The 12418-nt window shown below is 39.0% G+C and overlaps 1 protein-coding gene across 1 annotated transcript; it reads right to left on the bottom strand.

The window, feature by feature from the left end:
• Window positions 1–280: 280 nt before the first annotated feature.
• On the bottom strand, window positions 281–12287 carry ACOT13 (acyl-CoA thioesterase 13). The gene is made up of 3 exons (XM_020986849.2): window positions 12022–12287; window positions 3806–3990; window positions 281–1296 (listed from the first exon to the last, which is right to left on the bottom strand). Exons 1-3 carry the CDS (start codon window positions 12103–12105, stop codon window positions 1140–1142), a joined length of 426 nt encoding a protein of 141 aa, XP_020842508.1. The 5' UTR covers window positions 12106–12287; the 3' UTR covers window positions 281–1139.
• Between the last annotated feature and the right edge of the window lie 131 nt (window positions 12288–12418).

Here is a 12418-nt window from a genome sequence, read left to right on the forward strand (position 1 = left end):
CAATGAAATCAGTCCAGTCCCTATCTCTGAATTTCTGCACTATGGGCCTAAATGAGTTTTCTCTTTTACTGTTATATAACACTTTATAAAAACTATTGGATCCTCAAAACACTGAGTTGGCACTGAGGTAGGTGCCATTATCTTACAGATGAGAAGTAGGTATATGAAACAGTACCTGAACTCAAATTTTCCTGGCTCCAAGGCCCAAACTATCCTCTTTCCTTTACTTGCTGCCACATTCCCTTTCTAGCATGAGGCTTGAGAAAATTATGATGCTGGCCATAATGAACATTACTTTATTATCTCTTAGAACATACTGTACCATCTGAAAACAAGAGGTTTTTAAGGCAGTTGGTATAAGTTTCACATTTAAAGTGAAATGAAAATGATTGTTACAGATTTTGCTATATATTCTTTATAGCTCCTTTTCCTCTGAAGTAGGAAAACAATTCATAAATCTAGTATTAGAGGCTGTAGAGAGCCTCTCTTGACTAGGTACCATGAGTCCTTTGGTCAGTTAATGAATTTAAGTGGAAGCTCAAATCATCACATTTTCCTAAGAACAACTACTTTGTTACAAGGAGACTTTTGAACTTGCTAGTTAGTACTGTTAATGAGGCATTCAGGTAAATCCCTACATATACACAGGAAAGTTGATAGTAGGCTATGAGGATAAAACCCCAAAATCTGCCTTCCTGTATATGTTGAGGGAGAGGAGGATTTTATTGCAACCTAGCTACTATTTGTCAAAGGCCATTTTTGACTTGGTGCCCTTGAAGCTCTACATAAGGTTTGAAATCCATTTTTTTAGTGGCATCCTGGGCCCTGCACATTTGCAATTTTTACCTTCCACCAAAGTCAGTGGTATTTTTTGTCACAAGATTGATTAGCTCTAGAACTTAAAAGTACCCACTGTACACATCTGTCCAAAACTAAGCTCCATATTATGGCACCCGACCTCAGTATTTTCTGCTGGATGTTTGGTTTCAACTTTAGATGTGTAGTCTTTGTTTCTGAGCAGCTTGCACAGAATTAATTTTATTTATTTTTAAAGTTCAGTTTTTTAAAATAGGTTACTTCAAATGTAAATACAATGCAATTATGATTGCTTCTTGAACAGCTTTAAAGAAATTGTGCTTTTAGCTTCCTAGGTGTTTAGTATGTCTCCCCTGTGCTACCAACTGTCCCGTGGTCTTGTTTGTCACGTCCACAGTTGCAAAGGCAAGAGTTTTTCCTTGCTTCAGAATGTGAGCAGCAATCAATATTTCTTCTCCTACCTTAGCAGGGGACATGTACCTTGAATGAAAACATAAGACATAATTAATGGAAAGAGACTGACTAAAGGAATAGATACTTTACAACTGCTATCCAATGTTCACAGTAAAACAGATTTAGAGCAGGAAGGACCTTGGAGGTCATCTAAGAAACTCATTTTACAGAAGAGAGAGAGTTCCAAGAGATTAAGTGACCGACCAAATCCACACTGGAAGCAGAACCAAGATTTGAACCTATTTTCTCCAACTACAAATCTGTCATGATTTCAACTGTTCGGTGCTGCCTCTGATAGTATTTCTATGAACACTGGAATACTAGAGCAAAATCTTGGCCTGTTCTTTATATTTGTCTGCCTTCAAGGTTTGATTTGACTTCTGATTCCACATAAGTGTATTTTAAGATAAGTCTGTCAGAAGAAAGCATTTTTATACCATCAATATAACTTTACTTCTGTTCTATCATCATAGGGTTATCTTCCTAACCCTAATGTGATAGTTCTTAAAATTCTTTGTTACCAGGAACTCCTTTAGACTCTTAAATATTATTGAGGACCTCAAAGAGATTTGTTTCTGTGGGTTACATAAATAATAGTATTATGGTGAAAATAGTTTTTACCTCTCAAACCTCCCTGAAGAGTCCTAGATGCCTCCATGGGCCCATTGCTCTATGGGAATGGCTTCCCTACTTCAAAAGCAACTATTTTTTGTTTCCTTGCCAACATGTCAACAAGAGCATTAAACTAAAGAGGATCTAAGATGATGTAAAGAGCGATTCCATTTCTTATGTAATGTACCAAGTACAGAGGCTATTTCTGTCCAATCCCCACCCCCCCCAGTGAGGCAGTCGGGTTAAGTGACTTGCCCAGGGTCACACAGCTAGTAAGTATCAAGTGTCTGAGGCTGGATTTGAACTCAGTTCCTCTTGACTCCAGAGCCATGCTCTATCCACTGTGCCACCTAGCTGCCCCTGATCAGAGGCTATTTTTAAAACACTGACTGAAAATATTAATTTGCATGGATGATTAGAACTAAACTTGATCACTTTGCTCCAGTTTTTTTTCTGTTTCTCAATTTGAGACATCTATAAACCTCTGGGTTCTGATGGGGCTTACTCATTTCCCTTTCAGTCAGTTTGGAAAATTAGAGGTCCAGTATTCAACCTAGAGCTTCCTCTTGTTGCTCTGACAACCTACATTTGTGACCTAGTAAAAGATTCGTGCCTGGCATATGGCAGACCTTAAAACACTTAAAACCAAGGTTTATTTGACTGGGCATTTTACCAGAGTCAAAAACTTAATAGTATGTGCAGGCAATTTTAATTTTGTAGAACCTACTTAACAAAGAATAAATTTAGACTTTTAAAATAGAATACGTACTCCCATATTCCATGAAAGTCTCATTTACCAGTGTTTTATGCCAAGATTTACAGCCTTGCCACAGTGGCCCATCTGAATTTACTGTTCATTTAACTGACTTTCAAGTACAAGCAATGCTGAACAATTTACTCAGACTACCCTAGTTTTCCTTTCAGGTGAATCAGCTTGACAGCTACCACCAGGGGTTGCCCAGCTGATAACTTTTCAAAGAAGGAAGCTATGCTGAAAAATTTTCAAAGTGATTTCAGAATTGTGTAATTTTTTTGTCATAGGAGTAAGGGACACACTGCTAAGTTAAGAACCTTGAGGTCTAAGGAAGACGTGTTAGCAAGTAATCCCATTTGTTGTTGTTGTTGTTGTTGCTCAGATGGAATAAAATAAGGCTATTAGGAAGAACCAAGAAAAAAATTTTTTTAAAGGCAATTGGGGTTAAGTGACTTGCCAGGGTCACACAGCTAGTAAGGTCAAGTGTTTGGTCTGGTGCTCTATCCACTGTGCCACCTAGCTGCCCCCCAAGAAAAACCTTTTCTTCTCAACTTTCTGAAACTTAAAGAAAAAAAAAGGCATTAACTTGAACCCTGACTTACTGCATTTGTAACATCAGCTAACAACTTAAAGAATAAAGGGGGCTTTTTCTGATGTTCAGATCATCAGCATTTTTCGAATGCTTATATAGTTCATTTTTGCAATAATATACTCCTTTATGGAATAGGAAGATTTGGTTCTAGCTTATATGTTTACCATCTGGCAAATATACTGTATCCTCTCCTCAACACAATTGGCAGAATATGACATCTGGACCTCCTCTGCAACTCTTCTTTTCCTTTAGGATTCTATTTTGCGGTAATGCCCCATATTTACTTTGATAGTGGCACAAGTTATCCTTGAAAGAAAATAAGGTACCTAACATACACAGTGGTAAAATTTATAGCTTAAATATATACCAGTTAGGAATCTGTGGACAGCCTTGTGATTTTCTCCATTAGCAATGTATAAATTAGGGGGTAAGATGGCTGTTTTCAAGGTCAGGGTAGTTCTTAGCACTAAAGCCATATTTGCATCTAGAAATTTATAAAGCTCGTTTTTCAAACTTATTTTTATCTTAGTAGTTCTTTTATCTCAACTGATGTCATTTAAAATATATTAAGTACATACGTTACGTTGATGTCCACGCTGACTCCAGGTTTTCCCCTTTCTGTGTTCATCAAAGCAACTGTAGATATGACATCTATCAGAGTTGCTGTTAAACCACCATGTAGAGTGCCCGCCCTATTGATATGTTCTTCTTCAACTTTCATTTCACAAACCAGCTTTCCAGGGCTTGTAGAAAGAATCTTAACCTAAATAAATGAGAGGAAAGATGAATACAACTATTCACTAAATCAGCACATAATTTTATCAGATCAAATAGCAAGCAATACAAATGATTAGGATGTATTTCTGGGTGAACCTAAAGTTGATTGAGACATCAAATTTCCCAAATACTGCATAAATTTTTAATTATTGATTTTTTTAAAAAAATTCATTTTAAGGAATAAAAAAATTAAAGATAAATAACAAAGCAAAACAACAGAAAAATGTTGTTACACAACTGTGTTAAATACAAAAGTATTTCTTGTACTGTATTAAAGCAGTAAACGTTATTGTTGATAAGATACACGTTCATTGTACAGACAAATGAAGTCTTAATTAGTGTCCTCACACTAAGACCTATATAATACTTAGCCATTGTTGAAGAGTTTTGCAAATGTACCCATTCTCAGCATTTTCAATGTGATGACAGTCATTATTTACATATTGATAACTCGTGAGCATTTCCTTCTACTTCTAGGCTGCCAATGACTCAGGTTGTCAATCAACAAATCCTCAGTTAAACACGTAGTGTCCAAACACTGTGCCTATATGTGTTGTCACAGTATTCCCTACCCTGAGAAGTTTACATCTGGGCTGTATGAAAAGACTCAAAAGAATCAGAAAACAATCTTTCTTTAAAATTATAAGAAAATGAAATGATGTCTAAAACTTTCAGTTGCAAATGGAGAAGGGAAGAGAGGGTAGATATATTTCTGAATATCTTAAGAAATGGGAACAGAGACAAAGCTAATGAGTTGAAATTATAATTGTTCAAAATATGAACAAAATGTAAAAGGGGAGTAAAAAGGAACTGAAAGGTTTTGGGGTTTTTTTAAACAATTATCCCAAATAAAAAGAGAATATACCTGGATTCCACTGGCTGCAAGAAGACAGTTTATATGTAAGTAAATGCACATAATCATAGTAAAAGGCAGTCTTTCCCAACCATGAAATATACATTAAAGTATTATAACCTATTAAACAATCGATACAATACTCTGGTCTTGGGGGTGAGGAAAGAGCCCCTTCTGGCATATCTTTGAAAGCAGAAAGGGAACTCTCCTCATAGTTCCAGGGCAGAAAAGGATGCTTGTGGTTGCTCACAGACCAGAGCACAGGGCAGGAGACGAGTAAACAGCTCTCCTTAGATCATACCACTTTGGAAGATCTGAAAACTTACAGGTCCCTAGAAGTATCTCTGAAAACTGCTGCACAAAACTCCTGAAGCTTGGGATAGTACACCCTCCATGCTGAAAGCAGAGCCCTACTTTAAAAAGACTAAAAAGTCAACTAAGAAGCTGGGGAAATGAGCAAACAATGGGGGAAAAGAAACACAAGAAACAAAAAATAAACACAACAAACTCTAGACTATAGAAATTTACTTTGGTGACAAGGAAGTTCAAAATACACTATGAAGACAACAAACTCAAAGCTCCTACATCCAAAGCCTCCAAGAAAAATATGAATTGCTCTCAGGCCATGGAAGAGCTCAAAAAAGGATTTTGAAAATGAAGTAAGGGAAGTAGAGGAAGAATTTGGAAGAGAAATGAGAGTGATACAACAAAATCATGAAAAAGAAGTCAACAGGTTGCTAAATGAGACCCAAAAAAATAGCAATGAAAATAACATCTTAAAATAGACTAGACCAACTGGCAAAAGAGGTCCAAAAAGCACAGGAGGAGAAGAATGCCTTCAAAAGCAGAATTGGCCAAATGGAAAAGATGTCCAAAAAGTCACTGAAGAAAACAATTCCTTAAAAATTGGAATGGAGCAAATGGAAGCTAATGACTTTATGAGAACTCAAGAAATCATAAAACAAAACCAAAAGAATGAGAAAATAGAAGACTGTGAAATATCTCACTGGAAAAACTGACCTGGAAAATAGATCCAGGAGAGATAATTTTAAAATTACTGGATTACCTGAAAGCCATGATCAAAAAAAAGTCTAGACATCATCTTTCTTTTCTTTTTTGAGGCAACTGGGGTTAAGTGACTTGCCCAGGGTCACATAGCTAGTGTCAAGTGTCTGGTCTGAGGCTGGATTTGAACTCGGGTCCTCCTGCCTCCAGGGCTGGTACTCTATCCACTGTGCCACCTAGCTGCCCCCTAGACATAATCTTTCAAGAACTTATCTAGAACAAGGGTGTAAAATAGAAATTAAAAGAATCTACCTGAAAAAAAGAAGAAAGAACATCCTGAAAGAGATTCCAAAATGAAAACTGCCAGGAATATTATAGTCAAATTCCATAGTTCCCAGGTCAAGGAGAAAATATTGCAAGCAGCCAGAAAGAATTCAAGTGTGGGGGGCAGCTAGGTGGCACATTGTATAGAGCAGTGGCCCAGGATTCAGGAGGACCTGAGTTAAAATCCAGCCTCAGACACGTAACACTTAGTAGCTGTGTGACCTTGGGCAAGTCACTTAACCCCCATTGCCCAATCACCAAAATAAACAAATAAATGAAATATATTATTAAAAAAAAAGAATTCAAGTATGGTGGAGCCACAATTAGGCTAACACAAGATTTAGCAGGTTCCAAATTAAAACACTGGAGGGCTTGGAATATAATATTTCAAAGGGCAAAGGAGCTAGGATTACAACCAAGAATCACCTACCCAGCAAAACAGTATAAACCATGAGGGGAAAAAAATGAGATCGAGGAATTGAAAAAAAATAAAAAGGAAAGCATCTCTCCAAATTTCACTAAGAAGAAAATCAAAAGCTTTCATCACCTCTTTACTTTATCTATCACAAATACTCCTCTAAATAGCATTTTAAAACTTTGGGTCATTTTCCCAGATGGAAAGGAGAATGAAAAGCAGTAAAGGAGTAATTCAGCATCCTTTAAAACAGACACAGGGAAAGTTTAAGTAGCCAATATTTTATTTAAAGTTCTTTGTCTATCTGCCTCCATCTGAGCAAAAAATGGGATTGCTGGCTGCCAATTATTCCTTATATCTTAAAGTAATAAACCTTATGGGATCACTTGGAAAAACATATGAAATAAATTAACAATTTTAATTATAATGGATGTGAAACTGTAAGGCACTACTCAAATGTAAACTAGTAGTATTCTACTACAACTAATGGATTGGAAAAAAGCAGATAGTAAAGGACCAGCAAAGAGATCATGTAAATCAATATTTCCCTTGGTCAATTTTATTTGGTTTTCTCTGATTAGCAACAAAGATAATGCTGAGATTATGAATCTAGGAGGGAGACAGGATTGTGGTATCTTTGCTAGAAATAGGTAAGTTGGGGGGGGGAGAAAAAGGGTGGGTTTGGTGGGGAAAGATGAATTTGGTTTTGGATATGCTGAGTTTGAGGTGTCTTGGGATAATCCAGTTTGAAATGTACAAGAAGCAACTGGTGATGCAGTACTGAAGCTGAGGAGGGAGACTAGAGCTGGATATATAGATGTGTAAGTCACTGGCATAGATAATGATTAAATCCACAGGAGCTGGTGAAGACCTTTGCCAGTCATACTCAGGTCCTCTGACTCAAAGCTATCACTAGGTACCATGCTAAAACACCTTAAGGGCAGTACTGTGTGTTCTGTGTTTTTGTGTCCCTCAAAGCACTCGGGACAGTGTTTTGCACATAGCAGGCAATCAGTATTGAAATAATACCAAGTCAGAAATCCCATTAGAACAAATCCAAATTAAAGCTTTTATTTGCGAAACTCTTTCTTTTTGCAAATTCTGAGCTAAGCAGAAAAAAATCAATTTCTCCCTGACTCTGTCTAAAGAGGCAATTGTATTTTCACTTTTTGTCTTATATAATGAACACATTTATAATGTGCATATTGTAAATATATTTTATTTTTAGTCAGTATTTGTTCAGTTATCTTTCACTGCCTGAACAGGACAAAACTCTTCCTCCACCTCCACGGCATCTCCTGTTGCCTTGGAGTCTAGGATGCATGCCAGGATACCCAAAGCCAAGTATTTGTTTTACAATCTGTGGCTCAAAGTTTCCCCATTCTACACTACTGTGTACCCCTAAATTTCATAAATTCAAGGCCATCTTATAGTGCAAATTCTTGGAAAAAAGCCTATTTCAATTTGTGTCATTGAGTAACAGATCATATCATAGAGGTAGCCACTGGAAATTTGAGACATTAACTTTGTAGTCATTGTCTCTCTCAGAAATCATTAATGGGGGCAGCTAGGTAGTGTAGTGGATAGAGCATTGGCCCTGGGGTCAGGAGGACCTGAGTTCAAATCTGTCCTTGGACACATGATACTCACTAGCTGTGTGACTCTGGGCAAGTCACTCAACCCCACTGCCTAGCCCCCCCCCAAACATTAATGAAATCAAGTCTATTTTCTTCTTCTAACAGCCACTAAATCTTATAGAAATTCCTGTTTATAGAACTCCTATCATCTATTTCAAACACAGTCCTTCAGGGAGGGCTAATTATTTCTTTATAAAATTCAAACTGTTATGAATTTATATGGAATAATTTATTTAAATTGGACATGTTATTTAGAGGTGGCATGATGTTGTGCATAGAGAGATAACGTGGGAGTCTGGATAACCGGGGTTTAAGTAATTTAATTAACCTCTTAGTACTCCAGGTAACTCTATGATTATAATGTTCAGTACAATTGCTAATCAACATTGCTGGGGGGTGGGGGGAATGGGGGGAGAGTACTCACCTTCCAACCTACAAGGATGAAATCACAGGCCTGGCGTCCCCTCAAAGTGTTAAAAATCAGCAAATAAGAATTTATGAGGCACTTTTTTTTTCAGCCAGAGGAAAAGTTTATTAGTGATAAAACATATAGGCCAGGTGACACCCAAAAAGACGAGCGGGCATGAGAGGTTCTCAGCCTTTTGAGTGTGAGATTCTCAGCCCCGAATGAGGGCCAGGGTAGATCTTATATACTTCAGGTGACCAGGGAAGGGTCTGGGAAAATGGTCTGGGTGAGAATTCCCAGAGATTGGAATGTCTAAGAGATTGAACAGACAATGGGAATAGATAATGAAGGAACTGAAAGGTATCTGAATGAGATTAAAAGGTAGGCTAAGGCTTTCAAAGGGAGATGAGAGGCTGGGGCCTGTAGACAAAAGGGGAGCCAGATTCCCTTTGGGGCAAGGTATGAGGCACTTTTTACTATGTGCCAGGGACTATGTTCAGCCCTGGGGATACAAAGAAAGGCAAAAGTAGTCCCTGCCCTCAAGGGGCTGACACATCAGTGGGAGAAGACCTCTTATAAATTCAGTATATACAAAATAGATAGAAGGTAACCTTATTCTCTCAGTGGCTGAGAGGACAATGAAATACCTGTAGGAGGTGGGATTTGAATAAAGTACTGAATGAAGCCAGAGATTCTAAGAGGTGCAGGATGAGTTGGACGGTAGCCAGTTGATCGACATGAAGACCAAAGATATAGTGTTATGATCAAGGGATGGTAAGGGCAATATATACCCAGAATGATGAGTACCTAAAGGGGAAGGAAGTAATGTGTAAAACTGGAGAAATAATAAGGGGCTAGATCATGAAGCACTTTAAACAAATGACATATTTTATTCTGGAGGTAATACAAAACCACTAGAATTTAATAAGTAAGGGTGCAATATTAAAAATAGCTAAGTTGTTCCATTTTTGTTTTTTAACCATATTTAGTGAAGCTAAGTTTTGGCTGCTTCTAAGTCACCTGATTTTAAGTCACAAGTTTACTCTCCCTCCCCCCTATCATCTGACCACAAGAATATGCCTCTACTAATAAGAAACCTAGTGTCACAATTACTTAATCCTGTTTTTCATTCCCTTCAAATCATATATTAACTAGGTAGAAACCAATGATAAGAGTTCAAGGCTACTGACAGCCTTGGTCCCAGTTTGTTATACAACTAGTATGCATTGCTTAATAAATAATTTCTTTATTTCAATGTTAACAGTTTTTGCAAGTTCTAGCCAGGAGAAATGTGAACGTGCACCAAAGTAACAGGGGGTTGAAATGGTCAGACCTTCACTTTGGGAAAATTGCTTTGGAGACTAAGAGGAGGATGGGTTGGAGTGGGGAAGAAAAGGAGGCATATATGACATGTTACAAAGACTGGTGAAAAAAGCATTGTATAGAATTGAACTGGTTCATCAAAAGATCAAGATTTGAAAGGGAGAAGATTTTAGCCAGTATAGGAATGATGTCTTGCAGAAGCACTGAGAAGTAGAGGGATTAGAGGTCTCAGTGAGGAGAAAGAACAGGGTTAAAGGCTGTGAGGTGTAGAGAAAGGTGGAAACTTTGGTCAAAGAAGGTCAAACAGTTTGACCATTAAAAGAATTTCACTGTTCATGAGAATGGAACATTTGTGGGTGATGACAAAATTAAGGGTAGTCATTGAGGGAGCAGCTAGATGGCACAGTAGATAGAGCACTGGTCCTGAAGTCAGGAAGACCTGAGTTCAAATCCCACACAAGCTGTGAGGCCCTGGGCAAGTCATTTAACCCTAACTGCCTCCAAAAAAATATTCTGAAGTCCTCTAATATGAACAGGAGTTGGAGTAGAGAGAAAGATTGCAAGCCAGACACTGAACTCACTGAGAAAAGAGGAAGAATAACTTAGGACAGAGGTAAGGAACTCTTGCCTCAAGGTTGCAGGTTCCCCACTCTTGACTAGAAGGGGAGTGGTCTGCTATGGGTGATAAATTTGGTTATCGAATTCCAAAAGTAAGAGTGTAAGGGGTGGGTAGATCTGGAATGGGACATTATAGGGGAAATGGCAGGCTAGATTGAGGTAGTTAGAACCAAGTAGCTACAGTTGGAGTTAGCAGCAGCCAAGGTTTCAGAATCAAGGGGATGAGGAGAGAAGGGATTGGTCATATGCTAAGAGACTGCCGAATAAATAAGCTCTTTCCATTTTACAGAACTGCTTCCCAGTATCAAGGGCACATATAATTACCTCATTTTAAAAAATTCATAGTCACAAAGCCTCCTGCTTTAGAAGAGGTAGATCAGTGCCTCTTTTCTTCCCAAGCACTCAAATTTAAAATGAAGTCAAAATTCGTACATCATACTTAGCTTTGCAAAATGATTTACACATCTGCATTCATTTCAACCCCTGTGGGGTTGTCTGTACTATTGCCACTTTTTTACAAATGAGTGAACTGAAATTCAGATTTTTTTTAAAATCTTACCATCACCCACAAACGTTCCATTAATGAACAATGAAATTCTGTTAACTGGTCAAACAGAGTTTGAGCATCTTTGACCAAAGTTTCCACCTTCCCCTACACTTCACCTTTAACCGTGTTTTTTTCCACACCGAGGCAATTAATCCCTCGATACTTCCTTAGGCCATTATCCTTATACTGGCTAAAATTGGGTTTATAAAGTGATTCGCTCACGGTCACAGAACCGGAATTAGGAGGCAGGATTCAAATTCAAGTCTCACTTGACTCAAAGTCACTAATATCCTGCATGGTGACACTGTGCTTCCATTTGGAATGTGCCAAGGCTTCCCAGGCTTCCACCATCTATCTCCTTAGTCACGAGTGGAAGAGCGTACGGGCCCATCCTGCCACCTACGCAGATGCAATATTTTCCATGCTTTAGCAGATGATGTACTGTGGGCCCCCAAATTTCATCATCAGGTCACTGCTTAGAAGCCTCCCTGTACTCCGAGAGGGTCATCAGATAACAAAGACACTGCACTGACCTTAGCAGGTCTACAACTGAAGCCCTTCAGTACGGCAAGCACGGTCTCAGAGACACCAGGGTCACCTTTCCACCACACACAGCAATGTTAAAAACATTCATTAGGTGGAGGAGGCGACATGCCTAATGGTAAAGGAATTCATTGGAATTTGGGGGCTGGAGGGAGATGAGGGAGTAGAAAAGAAAGAAAGTAACAGGGCTACTGACAAGCTTTCGGGCCTGATAAGACCAAGCTGTATAGTAAAGGAAGACAAGGACCCCCGCAGATCCCAAAAAGGACGAAAGGCGCCGGAGCCTGGGGACCCTGCCGGCCCCACCGAGCCCACTCTCGCTCCCGCGCGCACGTGCTGGCGGTACCTTTTCTAAAACTCTATCAAAGCCTTGAGTATCCGTGAGGAGCTTGAACGCCTCCCGAAAGTTCTGCATAACCGGGGAAGTCATCGCCAGCCTCTGCCCAGGTTCTCAGCCCCGCACAAAAGGAAAACCGAACCGACAAAGCAAAATAAAAAAACTGCCCAGGTAACTGTAGCAACAGCACGCAGGTAGGTAGAGACACAACTCCTTCCACAGCGACCTCCAAGCTGACTCCAGAAGTCAGACGCCCAGGTAAAATAAAGGTCTTCCCGGTGCTTCCCGTTCCTTCCGGCAGTCTCCACAGACTGCAGCACTCAAGTTCCGTCATTGGGCGCTCTCCTCTGAGCCTCCCGGAAATCCGCTAGAACCCTAACCCTGGTTCCTTCCCCCGAGCCTAGAC

The sequence above is a fragment of the Phascolarctos cinereus genome, unplaced genomic scaffold (genome assembly GCF_003287225.1).
Source record: "Phascolarctos cinereus isolate Bilbo 61053 unplaced genomic scaffold, phaCin_HiC Scaffold_4;HRSCAF=312, whole genome shotgun sequence".
Classification (NCBI taxonomy): Eukaryota; Metazoa; Chordata; class Mammalia; order Diprotodontia; family Phascolarctidae; genus Phascolarctos; species Phascolarctos cinereus.

What these genes read in the sequence shown, in the direction of transcription:
- ACOT13 (XM_020986849.2), bottom strand. Translation starts at nt 12,105, where the DNA reads ATGACTTCCCCGGTTATGCAGAACTTTCGGGAGGCGTTCAAGCTCCTC. An exon ending in TTGATAGAGTTTTAGAAAAG is followed by an intron (nt 3,991 to 12,021) that starts GTACCGCCAGCA and finishes TCATTTATTTAG; the next exon opens with GTTAAGATTCTTTCTACAAG. An exon ending in AGCGTGGACATCAACGTAAC is followed by an intron (nt 1,297 to 3,805) that starts GTATGTACTTAA and finishes TTTTCATTCAAG; the next exon opens with GTACATGTCCCCTGCTAAGG.